Source organism: Schistocerca serialis, chromosome 3, assembly GCF_023864345.2.
Source record: "Schistocerca serialis cubense isolate TAMUIC-IGC-003099 chromosome 3, iqSchSeri2.2, whole genome shotgun sequence".
In the NCBI taxonomy this organism is placed as follows: Eukaryota; Metazoa; Arthropoda; class Insecta; order Orthoptera; family Acrididae; genus Schistocerca; species Schistocerca serialis.
This window is the reverse complement of record NC_064640.1, coordinates 293787770-293802059: the sequence shown is the minus strand read 5'-3', so window position 1 is coordinate 293802059 and position 14290 is coordinate 293787770. Positions and strand designations below refer to the sequence as shown.

Sequence of the window (14290 nt, the reverse complement as noted above, 5' to 3'; positions counted from 1 at the left end):
TTTGCCAAAACATTGTCAGTTAATTAACTAGTGAGATTTATGGTGCTGTGTGCAACAGAATGTGATGAATTTCCCTTGGAAAAAAATTCAACTTTTGAGGCTTCGGCACTTAATATTTCTAAGAACCATTCAACAGCAAAGATTGTATAAAATATTTCTTTATTTAAGACAGCCGGTTTCAACAGACTTTGCTGTCATCTTCGGGACTTAAAAATCTTTTTGTTGTAAACCTTGTTCATTTTATGCTGAACCTCACGCACAAGATCTCAAGTGGATAAAAATCAGCATGTTACAAAAGATTTGTTGTTGCTAAAATATTTAAGAAATAAAGCATCTAGTGCAAAAGGCAATGTCCATATACATATTGCTCTCAAATGCTTGTTAAATCGTAGAACCATGTTACACAATAGCACATCTGTTAATATACACTGGAAATACTATAAACCGTTATGTCCATCGTGCACAAACAGATGTGGTATTAGTTTGTAATATGTCCAGCATATGTGCTGTTGTGTACCGTGGTTTTCTGATGTAACAAGCTTCTGTGAGCAATATGTATATGGACATAGCCTTTTGCACAAGGTGCTTTATGTTTTTAAATATTTTAGCAGTGATAAATCTTTTATAATGTCCATTTGACATCTTTTGCATGAGGTTCAGCTTAAAATGAACAGGTTTTACAGCAAAAAGTTTTTAAGACCTGAAGATAACAGCAAAGTCTGGAAGATAACAGCAAAGTCTGTTGAAACCAGTTGCCCTACATAAAGAAACATTTTATGCAATCTTGGCTGTTGAATGGTTTTTAACAATTAAAACAGATCGCCCTTCAGTGCTCTCAACATGAAAAATTCAATCTCTTAATATTTCAGCTGTTTGGCTGACCAGCAGGCCCGTGTGCGATTTTATGTACACTGCCTGGCAAAAAAAGTGAAGCACCTAGATTAAGAAGAGGAAGCAAAATAAAATGCATACGCTGAGAGGGAATGTGATGTTATTTCAGTGATTAAAAATTAGAGTAAAATTTGCAAAGAACTTGGCAGTATGGATCCATTACCAGTATGATGATATGCCCATGCTGACCTTGCTATACCCACTGATTCGGTTGAGAATGGTGTCGTCAAACCATTGTATCCTCTCCTGAGGCAAGCTTGCCCACTACTGCTATAACTGATCTTTAATAGCTTAAAAGCTGGCACTGGGATGGAATTGATGTCCAATCTGGCCCCACTCATTCTATGAGGCACAAGATCTGGGGATCTTGCTGGCCAAGTGAGTACATTATTGCCACACAGAAAGTGCATAGAGATGTGTGCCATGTGTGGGCAAGCATTGTCCTGTTGTGACATTTTTCAACATTTCACTGTTATGAGACGTGACCCATGATGATGATAGGTGTTGTGACGCACCATTGTGCTGTCAGAGTTCCATCACACTCTCCCAAGTCCTGAAGTCATACCTAATGGCTCCCCCACACAATGACATAAGGACTAACGCTGATGTTCCTCTTTCAAAACATTAAAAGAATGGGACATCTCCCCAAGTTGCAACCATACTCACTGATGATGATTATTTGGGATAGTGCAGAGCAGTGACTCATGCTGAACACAACACAATGCAATGCCATTCATCAACAGTTCATGCTTGCCGGTCATGGCATCACTCCAAACACAGCTGATTGTGTTGTGGTGTTAACTGCAGCCTGCACATGGGACTGTAATACCCCAGTCCAGCTGCTCGGTTTCTGACCAGTGATGTGGGATGACACAGAATGTCGCAGGGAGTCCATTACTTGTTCTAGAATGATAGGTACAGGTGGGATGGAGTTATGATGTGCTTGCTCTACAGTAAAGCAATTTTCCCTTTTGGTAGTCAAAAGTGGTTTATTGGAGTCCTGGTAGTCAAAAGTGGTTTATTGGAGTCCTGGTAGTCAAAAGTGGTTTATTGGAGTCTTGGTAGTCAAAAGTGGTTTATTGGAGTCTTGATGATTAGTATGCATGCCCTCACATTCCCTTCCAGTCCAGCATCGTGTCACTGTCACACTTGAATGCTCCACAAATTTGGATATTGTGCGATTATACCAACCTGCCAAATGGAGACCAACAGTGAGGCCCCTTTCAAACTCTGTCTGGTACTAAAAACACAGTCTCACACGAGTGAACAGTATCTGTGTTCTTCACAGGTATCACTGAACATCTGATGCTGTTTGCACCGTTACCATACTATATCATACCAGGCCTAGTGACAACACTAAACATGAGCAAAATTAATGCACTCTGGTAGCTGTTCTACCCGTCACAGAGAGTTGCAGTTCTAATCATTCACATACCTGCCAATGATGTGTATATGTATAGAAGTACATTGACATCTTACCGCACCATCTGGCTGCTTCACTTCATTTGTCAGCCAGTCTACATGTTAAGTGTGTGTCATAGATGAGTTTTGTTATGTTGGCAAGGTACAGTAGTTGGGGAAGTCTGCCTAACTAATGACTCTGACAATTGTCTTCAGGTTTTCACCTAAGAATTGAGCATTGACTTCGAATCAACTTGTTGGAAATTGTGGGAACAACAGAATGTTAAATTCTGATAGTACAAAAGTTTTTAGTGTTTCAGTTTCTGCTTTGTGTGCTGACACTTTAGCACGTCAAAGTTGGATGTAGTTGACTGATACATAAAATTCCTCCTGGTATGTAAGATACACAGATCAGTTAGTACTCGTATTTTATACATTTCAACATTAATTTCGGATAATACTTTTGAAAATGTAACTTCTTAATGCAAAGTCCAGGATGGAATATGGTTGCTAAGTTTTTAATGTATTTGATATCAGACTATATTTGTGCCTTTTGACTGTAACATCCTTGTACATATTTTGCAAGTGTTTTAATTGACCCATCCTCGTGTTTTACAGAATTACTTGGAATTGACCGCCAAAGTGAGATAGGTTTTCTAGCTTATTTAGAGCATATGAGGTACCTTGAAGTGGGTTCTTTTTTGAAAAATCCTAAGAATCCTGTATGGGTTTTGGAAAGCGAAACCCACCTTACTGGTGAGTGAAATAATTAACTTTTTAAATTACTCTCTAGAGAATAAATCTTGCAGAATTACATGGAAAAAAAAATGTAAGGCATAACAATTTGTGTCCATTCTGTTATTGGGGGTTGGCCTTTTATTTGGTGACTGATGTTAAATTCAGTTAGTATTTCTCTGTTAACACATTGAAACTGTGTAATTTGTGAAAAGGAACAGTTTGTCAGTGAAATGCCTATGAAAACTGGGAAAAAAATGCTATATTGGCAACATTACGTATGTGTGGAGCACAATCGGTTTACTTACACTAACGTGTGTTAGTGGACTTACTCAGGAAAGCATCCTTTGATAACATCACCCACAACAATTTTGCATTGAACGTGTACTTATTAAATTTAGAGAGATTCATAGTAGTAGAAGATGTGTAGATGAAATCAGTAAAAAAAAAAAAGTTATACGCTATTTGTTGTTTCACCAAAACTTAAGTGGTAGGCATATGGATATGGACCAAAATTTTTAATATGGTTGGAGTAGGGCTGGGGGTTAGTTCATTGGGGTATATGAACTTGCTGCACCTATCACCTTTTAGTTCCAGGGAATTAATTCTCCTACTGAGGAGCTGCTTGTTGCAGAAAAGCTAATGTAATAATTGTCAAATACCTGTTCGGGAAATTGCAGTCTCACTTAAAACTTCTTTGTGCGCGCTGTTCTAAAAATCAGAAAAGATCAGTTGGAGGGGAGGGGAGGGGGGGGGGGGGTCTTTACCAGGAGAGATCAATCTTTGGTGTTTAATCTGTGTTTAGCATTAGTGTAGACACTCCAAGAAACAGTCCAAAATTTGTTCTCTGCGAGAAATCTTAACTTCCACATTCGGTGTATACAGCGTGATGTGAAATAGGGCTTTGCACTTGCTATACATTCAGAGCCTGGTTCTCCACAACATATACTATACTGCTGAGTAGTGCAAAATGCCTTTCAGTACATCTGGCATTAGTAGTTCCATAACCAAAACTGAAACTGGTTACCCAATTGAGCGTGACATGTAACTGCTCAGTTAGTGCTCTTAGTAACTACACTGCCTTGTAGCTCAATGCATATGTAAAATACCTCTCCAAAATACACTAAATCACATGTAACAATTAAGTTGGAGTACTCCTTAGCATGTTCTATTCAGTTTTTAAGAAATCATCTACCTGTGAAGCTGACTGAAATCTATAAATTTCACTTTAAACCTGGGGCTCAATGATTTTTATAGTGATCTCTCTGTAATAATGAATTCTCAGGAAAATGCATAAATAATACATTTTGTCTAAACGGGTTTAGCTTTGCAATGTTTAGTTCAGCATAACCTGCTTATATTCCTAATTTATAATTTTTTTATGTAAATTAAGCTATTTTGTGTAGTTCAAAATGTGCAGTAATCTTAATAACCTCTATAATTTTCAGTTCAGCAAAATAACGCTAGAGATTTATATTAAAATGGAAGCTAGGTGGGAACAGCAAGGACTGTAGCTGTTAAACTGAACATGTTTAAAAAAATTGACTTTAAACAATAGTGCATCATTAGAGTGTGTGTGTGTGTGTGTGTGTGTGTGTGTGTGTGTGTGTGTGTGTGTGTCAGCTTTATATTCATTAGTTTCTGGACATTGCCTATAAAGCTATTCAAGAGATACAGTGTTATGCAACATGTATTATTATCTCAAAATGTTCCACTATTTTCTAGCTTGACTAGTAGCTCACATATGTGCTGTTTGGCACATGGGAACTGCACAGTTGCCTCACCTCACCATAAATAAAACTAATGGACAGTCAGTCAAAAATAATGTCAGTGGAATATTAAAAACAGTATTCTTTTTTCTTGTAAATCAGATTCATTTGATAACCACCAGAAAAGTTAGTCCTTTTCTGTAATGGAGCTACTTAAGAGATACTGTTGCTTTTGGGTGGTTGTGTTAATAATGGCAATTGGTTGAGTGAATCGCAAAATGCAGATTGAAAAGCTCACTGAGCTTCCTAAATCAAAATATCAGAGTAATCAAATGAAGGTAAAGTGAATGGCTAACTGATTTTGACTCTAAAATTATTTGCATCTCGGTGCACCAGTTACGGAGTGGTGAAGTACATAGGTTTCCTAAAGAGAGATGTCTTAAGCAATTTTTATGCTGTAAATTCTTTGTATATGGGAGTGTGGACATTTATGTCATGTGTAAGGTTTCATTCAGAAGTACTGACCTACAAAATATTGCACAAAACAAATATTTGAAGATTGTCAAGGGCTGTATTAGTTTTGAGGGGAGAATTTGTTAATTTCATGCTTCTAAGAGCTCCCATTTCATTCTGACATTCATCATTCCAAATTGTATTATGTCCACCAATGAACAAAATTAAGTTTGATATGTTTTTGTATTGTTTCCAAAGTGATCTTTCATGCTGTGAAGTTCGATTGTAACAAGTCATATTCACTAACAATGTGAATATCTAAAATGTAAAGTAGAAAAACAGTCAGTTGCAGAAAGCATATTTTTTTCTGTGATGTAAATGCTAATGTAAATTCTCTAGAGTGTACACATAGACATCTTTGTGCCTATATGACTCTTCTGTGGTAATGCACCAGTGATGACTATATCATACTCAAAATCTAAATCTGCTATAAATGGATTTCTGTGATGGACAGCTGTCCTTATGATTTGAATATTCGATGGTTGCTGTACACCATCCAGTGGATTCGAACCTAGTGAAAATATCTGCTGAGCACTAGCTGTTAGTTTCAAATCGTATTCAGTCCTCTATAGTGTGTATTCAAATTGTATTGTGTCCAACATTAACATTACATGATGATGATGATACTTTGCTCAGCTTGTTATACTGGCAAGTAGTGCACTTTTGTCAGCATTGCTGTGTTCCGTAACACCAGTTATATTTTACATCTGAATTGTATGTGAGGGAACAGTTTTTTTTTGTTTAGGGAGGAAGAAATTGCTGTAGGTGATAATTAAAGAAGAAGTCGAAAGAGGGGGGGGGGGGGGAGGAATGTGTCCTCAGCTTAAATCACCATACAGTAGAGTGAGTGAAGCAAAAGAAACTGCTGTGAATAATTTGTTATGCAAACATTTTGGGGAGATTTAGATTTCTATTCTAATGTTGTTGATTTAATTGCTATGGTAACTGGCATGAGGAAGTTAGTATGCCAGCTTGTGGTTTCTTGGAAGGAGGACTGAACTAAATTGGAAGAGAAACCAGTAGGATGGCCCTTCTGAAAGTTCTATGAATCAAAAAATTTAACCAGAACATTTGGATTTTGGATTAACTGTTTTGTTTAATAATATCGGAGGCATTTATATAATAAGGTATATAATTAAAGAATTATAGCAGGAAGATACTTTGTACTGTGTATCAATAGGTTTGTGTTAAAATTTTTGTGTAATAACATGGTATTTATTAATAAGAGTTTAGTGTGATGTACATTCTATTTGATCCTATTTGTCAGTTGGCAGCAAGTAAGATGTTATCGACCTCCAAACATTCCCCTAGGGGTTCGCGGTTCCTTCCCCTATCCCCGGTCCTTCCCCTTTGCCACCTCCTTCCCCTCTCTTGGTGTTGCGATTTATTTTGACCTAGCTATTCCTCTGGTTTCCAGTATTGGTTACAATTTTGTTCCTTTTGCCTGGTTTTTTTCAGTCCCCACTTGAGGTTTGACCTCCTGTTTTCAGTCTGAGCCATATGGGGAAGAACTCACTCCCTAGCATATACGGTGTGGATTCCTCTCCCCCCCCCCCCCCCCCCCCCCCCCCCTCCCTTCCTCTCACCGTTCCCCACTGCAGCCCTCTTCCACCCTGCTAGGTCACCAGCACGTGTAGCCTGTCCGTGTGGTGGAGCTGTTATGTACCCATATGGCTGAGCCCCCTGACAACGCAGGGATCACATTACTGATACCTGAGCTGTTCCCTCCCAGTTCATGCCAAGGAGTGGTTGCTTGTCTTCTTGGAGCATTGGAACTCCCGGCAACAGTCGCCGTGCCAGACGGCCCTTGCTGTGGCTGGGTTGCACCCATGGGGAAAGCCCCTGTTCAGAGTGGGTGATATCAGGGCAGATGTTTGGCGCATGGAGCATATCAAGCTGCAAAAATCTGGCCATTCTCACACGGCCATCTCTTCGAATGGCGAAGGATCCTTAAATACTGCCTCGCATGACCTGACAGCCTTCCCTTCCCTGGCTACCCAATGGGAGGAGTGCCAGGCTCGCCGTCTTGGGCTGAAACCCTTTCCCCGTTACCTGATCTGTACTAGGACACTAGGACGGATGGGGACACTTTCACCACCACAAAGCCATTGTTTTTCATGGAAAATATTGAGGACAAGTTTGGTGAAGTGGAGTCTATTAGTAAGATGCGTCCGGCTCCCTGTTGATCAAAGCTTCTTCTGCCACCCAATCTGCAGCTCTTCATGCCTGTGATTGTCTTCACAATGTCCCAGTGTCTATCACTCCTCACCAATCTCTGAACATGGTCCAGGGCGTCATTTTTCATAGGGACCTCATCTTGCAAACTGATGAGGAACTCCGGTCTAATCTGGAGCGCCGTGGCATTCATTTTGTTAGAAGTGTGCAGTAGGGTTGCATAGGGACCTGCACCAATACTGGTGCCTTCATTCTGGCTTTCGAGGGGATACCCTCCCAGAGAAGGTCAAGGTTATGTGCTACAGATATGATGTGAAACTGTACATCCCTCCACCTATTCGGTGCTTGCATTTTGGGCATATGTCTTCCTGCTGTATGGCGGACCCTTTGTGTGGTGACTGTGGCCACCCAGTCTGTGAGGGAAGCACTTGTGTTCCGCCGCCTGTGTGTCAAATGTGCTGACCGGCACTCCGATTGCTCGCCAGATTGCCTGGCTTACAGGAGAGAAAAGAAGATACAATAATACAAGTCCCTAGATCAGGCTCGCCAAAAGTATGAGAGACTCCACCCAGTGTCACTATCTTCAACTTTTGCCTCTGTTACTTCCATTACTCCTCCTCCTCCCCCCCCCCCCTCCTCCTCCTCTCCCCTCCCTTGTCATTACCCCAGCCCTGCCTCACCTTCCCCTGCAGTTCCCATGACCTACCGTCAGGGAGTCGCTCCCCCTCCCTGGCCGAAGAAGTGCCCCCCTTCTTCAGCATCTGCCAGTGATCAGGCTCCCTCCCGGGAACCCATTCCCTGGTGTCTCTCAGGCCAGAAGACTCTCACCACCACTCGGCCACAAGGCACACCATCTGTGTGCCCCAAGGTTGTCTGCTCTATTTCTGTCCCTGATCTTGCAGATGCCTGTACTCCCCCCTGTGTCCTGCCCTTCTCCACCTCAGAGGAGAGGAAGAAGAAACATAAATCCCATGACAAGGCCTCCAAGAGGTGCCAACTCCCCTCTCGCAACTAGAGTCTGACATCTTACTTATGGTTGTCGGTGACAACTACTGACAAAGTGACCTGACCTCCGTTCCTTCATACCTACTTTGGACTCACGCCACACGATCACCCAGTGGAACTGCAACGGATATTATAGTCACCTACCGGAAATGCAATGTCTTGTCTCCTCTTATTCTGCGTTCTGTCTTGTTCTCCAAAAAACACATTTCCGTGATGACCGCTCTCCAACATTCCGTGGTTATCGGGCATTATGTTGGAACAGTGCTGTCCATGAGATAGCATGGGCTCTGCACTGTGGTTCACTCAGACGTTCTTAGTGGCTAGATCCCCCTACGTACCACCTTGGAAGTGATAGCGGTTTAAATGGACACGACTCCGGCAATCATCCTTTGCAATGTCTACCTCCCTCCAGGTTGGCCACTTGGTTATATTGCACTATCTACCTTAATCCAGCTACTCCCACCCCTGTTTCTCCTCCTTGGGGATTTCAATGCCCACCATTCACTGTGGGGGAGTGTCACTTTAACGTGTCTGGGTATCCTAATCAACCAACGTATCATGAACTTCGATTTTGTCTGGGTATCCTAATCAACCAACTTATCATGGACTTCGATTTGTATCTCCTTAACGATGGTTCCCCTACCCATGTCAGTACCCCCTCATGGCACCTTATCTGCTATCGATCTCAAGGTCTCCTCCCCTGCCCTCGTGGCTTCCCTGCATTGGTCATCTCATAATGACCTTTGTGACAGTGACCACTTTCCATTGACACTATCATCCCCCTGCTGCTGCCAGGCAGACAGGCCCCCACGTTGGGCATTGTGCAGGGTCAATGGGCCTTTATACATGTCTACTGTCTACTTTGACCCCTCCCTCTCGAATTCCATTGATATAGTTGTGCAAGGCATCTCTGCCACTCTTTTTCATGCTGCTGGCACTGCTGTCCCCCTATCCACCAAGCCCTCTCGTAATCAGCTGGTACCGTGGTGGACCAAGGATGTCGCAGTTGCTGTCCAGGACTGCCGACGGGCGCTACAGTGATTTAAGCGACGCCCCTCCCAGACCAACCTCCTCACTTTTAAGCATCTCCAGGCTAAGTCTCATTACCTTATTAAGTGGAGTAAAAAGGAATGCTGGGAGCACTATGTTTCCTCCCTGGGGACGTATGCTTCTTAATAGCAGGTTTGGTCAAAGCTCCATAGCATTCTGGTCCGTCAGCAACAGTCAACTGTCCAGGGTCTGAACCTCCAAGGAGCTCTGTGCGCTGATCCACTGGTCCTCACAGAACACCTTGCGACACACTTTGTGATGGCATCGTCGGCTGCTTCCTACCCTCCCACCTTTCTCCAGCAGAAATGCAGATTTGAACAGAACCCCTTCCATTTCATCCTGCCCCATGTTGAGCCCTATTATGCACCTTTCGGTGAATGGGAATTGGTACAGCCTCTTAGCCCTTCAAGAGACACAGCCACAGGGCCAGATTCCATTCACAATCAGATGATTCAACACTTGGACATTCCCCAGAGGCAATAGCTCCTCAGGATCTTCAATCGCATCTGGCTCACAGATGCTTTTCCGTCATGATGGCGAGACAGTATATTTATCCCTGTCCTTAAGCCTGGGAAAAACCCAAGGTCTCTAGACAGCTACCTCCCCATTAGCCTTACAAATGTGCTTTGTAAACTGCTTGAAAGGATGGTCAACTCCAGATTAATCTCGGGGGCCTTTTGTCACCATATCAGTGTGGCTTCTGGGCAGGGCGATCTCCAACTGACCATTTACTCTGATTGGATTCAGCCATCCGACAGGCTTTTTCTCAACGCCGGCACCTTGTCGCAGTTTTCTTTGACCTACATAAGGCGTATGACATGGCTTGGCACAATGACATTTTAGTTACCCTCCATGACTGGGCTTGCGTGGTCCCTTCAGATTCTTACCCGTGAGTTTTTATCTTACCGGCTCTTCTGGGTTCGAGTTGGCACTTCTCAGCACCTCTGATTCAGAAGAATGGTATCCCACAGGGCTCTGTGCTAAGTGTCACACTCTTCCTCATTGCCATAAATGGGCTCTACTCTGTTGGGCCTCTGGTTACCCCAGCATTGTACGTTGACAGATTTTTGCATCTGGTGCAGCTCCCACTTGGTGGTGTCTGCTAAGCGCCAGCTCCAAGGCGTCATCCGACGGGCCTCTGCATGGGCTACCACTTATGGCTTCCAGTTTTTCCCCTCTAAAATGTGGGTTATGCATTTTTTGTCATTGACACACAGTACAAACTGATCCAGAACTTTATTTAGGCAACCAGCTCCTCGATGTTGTAGCACAGTCCTGTTTCTTGGGCTTTATTTTTGATAACAAGCTGACATGGCTCCCCCACATTTGCCACCTAAAGACTACATGTGTGCGGAAGCTTAATGCTCTCCACCTCCTGGTCCACACATCTTGGGGTGCAGACTGTACCACTCTTCTCTATCTTTACCGCGCTCTGGTCTTGTCCAGACTTGATTATGGTAGTCAGGTTTATGGCTCAGCAACTTCTTCCACTTTCAAACTCCTTGATCCTGTCCATCATTGTTGGATGTGTCTGGCTATTGGTACCTTTTGCAGTAGTCCTGTTGATAGTCTCCTCACAGCAGCAGGGATTCCCCCTCTACACATCCGACAGAGCCAACTCCTTGTATCTTATGCAGTTGCCATTCGCCAATTCCCTGACCATCCTGTGTACCCTGTGCTCCTCACCAATGAGGGATGTCTCCCTCCTAACACCCACACACAGGTGGGATTGTCGGTTGGGATGCATCTCACTATCATCTCCATCTGCACTCACTGGACTGTGCACCATGTCTTTTTCTCCTACCTTCCAAACTTGGTAGATCACTTGCCCATGAAAAGCAAAGGTCCCGAGTTTGAGTCTCTGTCCTGCACACAGTTGTAATCTGCCAGGATGTTTCAAAATGTATTTGTTGTGTAGTGTGATAGAAAATGGAATAACCGTATAATTGGAGTAACCATTCCATTCACAACTGTTGTTTTTCTAGATTCAACTGCTTATTAAATAATATAGTTGTAAAGATAATGACTCACCAAGTAGTAGATGTTGACTCATTGACAAGCTCACGAAAGTTAATAAAGTTGGCTAGCTTTCAGACGAATCCTTTATCCAGCTTTAACTCCCCCCCCCTCCTCCTCCTCCTCCTCCTACACACACACACACACACACACACACACACACACACACACACACACACACACACACTCACTCTGAAGCCCCTATCTGCCTCGGATTTGAGGGACAACTTTCTTTACCATTGTCACAGAACAAATAGCATGGAGTGACAAACGAAGGAATTATTCTCCTTCACAACTACTTTCAAAGCTGCACTGTGAATTGAAAAAAAGGAAAAAGTTAGATTTGCTTTGCTGGGAGATTTTTCGACATCCTCTGGTCTGAACGTGACACAAAGTGTCTTTAATCGGCCTGCTGACATGGGTGTGAATATGGGAGAGAGTTCACAAATAACATAAAGGACTGGAATTTGGAAGAAATTAGGGTACAATGAAGAAAGCATGTGGCTGGAATGGGAAATGTAAAAATACTAGAGATTTTCAAAAATTTCTGCAACCAATTGTCTTTGAAATGGTAGAAATTTTTATTTTGTGGTAAAATGAGAAAATTCTGCCGTTTTGCAGGTGACTGGGTGCAGTTATTTCTGAAAACCTCGTATTATCTCTGTTACAGTGTTTCATATCCATAATGGATAAAAATTAGTTAAAACCAGTATTGTTTCTAAGAAATAGTTGTTAAAGCTGTGCTGGGAGATGGAATTTAAACAGAAATAGATAAACTGTTCCTCAGGAATTTCAGGTGCAGTAATAAACAAAACGTAGTTGTTGTTTATAAGATGCTGTTTTGTTCTGTAGTGTTCCAAACTGTAGGGTTGCCTCTCCAAATAAATCGCTCTCAGTGTCTTGTTCTATTTTGTTATGTTTTTGAGATTTATCTGTGGCAATCTTTTCATAGTGAATTTTATGTTACTGTTTGTGGTTGTCAATGCATAACAGGTTTTCATATGCGATATGTACAGTGCAGTGTGTCTTGTGCATAAGTGTGTTCAGTTTCAGTCTAAAAATTAAGTTTCATTTTCATTTTGTTTCAGTATTATTTTCCTTTGAGAAAAGGCTTGTGAGTCTGGAAACTCCAGGTGAAATAGCACGCAGGGTCTTCAGAAAATTTGATCCTGAAGGCAATAACTTTATAATGTCATCTAAGTTAGGAGAGCTGTTGAAGGCTCTCGATCTTGTTTCTGATGCTGAGTAGTAAGTATAAATACTTTCTGCTGCAAATCATAATAATATAGCCTGTTGAAAATGGATTGTATGTCTTGTAGCTTCGTGAATTTATTTACAATCATTTTTGTAGCATATTTGAATGCACATATTTTCTGATTTCAGGCTTAAGTTTTCTCCATTGCACGTGTTTGAGCTTTCATGATGACCTGTGTAGTCTCCTCCTCCTCCTCCTCCTCCTCCTCCTCCTCCTTGTCTCCTTCCCCTACCCCGCATCCAACTCACTAAACTTCAGTTGGCAATAATTGTTTTTGTTCTAAAATGAAGCAGAAGTTTTAATTTTGCTATAGAATTTATTGCTTTATTGACAGTGCTGAGTAATATTGCAATAATATTTTGCTTTCATGAACTGGTTCAGTTTTTATTGGTTGTGCCCTAGGGTTGGGTTTGTATCTCCATGGATTTCTTCTTAACTTAATTGGAAGGATCAACCTGTCAGAGAGACATAAAAGGAGATAAATAAGAAACTGGGGGAAACATTCTGTGCAAAACTGCTGCAAATTTAAAAGTTGCACAAAAGGACAAATGAATGGTAGGAAGAGATTGTTCAGTAGTTACAAAAGTCTGTCTGACAATAGCTGGAGTAAACCATTGCTTCCCCTCCCTCCCCCATCCAAATTAGGCATGAAAGGGCAGAATGCAGAAAACTTTTACGGCTATGGTGTTTTTGTGGGGTGGTGGAGGGTAGAGGAGGAGAACAACTGTTGAAATAGAATTCATTGATCATTTACATGCTTAATCTCAATTTGGGATGGAGGGATGATCTGTGGTGTGCGACAGATCCATCATTGTTAGTGATGGTACAGGGTCCATATTCATAGACTCATAGGAGTGACAGCAGTGTGGTTAATCCAAGTCTTAGTTTATACCAGTGTGAACCATTATCCTCTAAAGTGGCCAATTCACATACTGCATTTTAGAGTTGTTGGAGCTGCTCATTCTACCATCTCCTGTGTGCATGAATTAAGCTACCATCTTTCCTTGGAAATATTAATTATTATGTACTCTTGGGCCAGTTATGGATAAAGAAAAAACATTTTTGTGGTTACTAGCTTGTGAATATGTTTTAGTAGTTTAAGAATCGTGCAAATTAAGGCTGTAATGCTACTTATAGTAAGTGCAAAAAGAGTGTTACGACACTGTGCAAGTGCAATCCCCTCCCATTGAAATGAGGCTTGATCAGACAACCCAATCATGTATGTATCAGTAACACTTATGGCAGTGCATTAAAATTATTACAGGGTGTATACAACCCGGGACAACCGGGAGATCCGGGAAAAACCCGGGAATTTTTTCATTGTTTTAGTTTTCTGTTAAATTTTTGTGATTTTTGCCTGGTAAGAACCAATACTCTAACAAAGGATATTACTGTATTCCGCTATTGCAGAATAGTACTGCAGTAACAAAACGCGAACGAGGGGGGGAAAAAAACTGAAAATATAAGTTAAGTCGCAAAGGAAATCCGCCATATACAACAACAACAAAACACAGTGCTCATACAAGCATCTGCCAACAAC

The 14290-nt window shown here is 41.8% G+C and overlaps 1 protein-coding gene across 1 annotated transcript in view; it reads left to right on the top strand.

Annotated features, from left to right (window-relative positions):
* LOC126470082 (ubiquitin carboxyl-terminal hydrolase MINDY-3 homolog) overlaps window positions 1–14290 on the top strand; it is a 91283-nt gene that overhangs the window by 45644 nt on the left and 31349 nt on the right. Inside the window, exons 6-7 of the mRNA XM_050097593.1 lie at window positions 2911–3048; window positions 12584–12743. Coding sequence (XP_049953550.1) covers window positions 2911–3048; window positions 12584–12743 — 298 coding nt within the window. The remainder of the gene's footprint in view (window positions 1–2910; window positions 3049–12583; window positions 12744–14290) is intronic.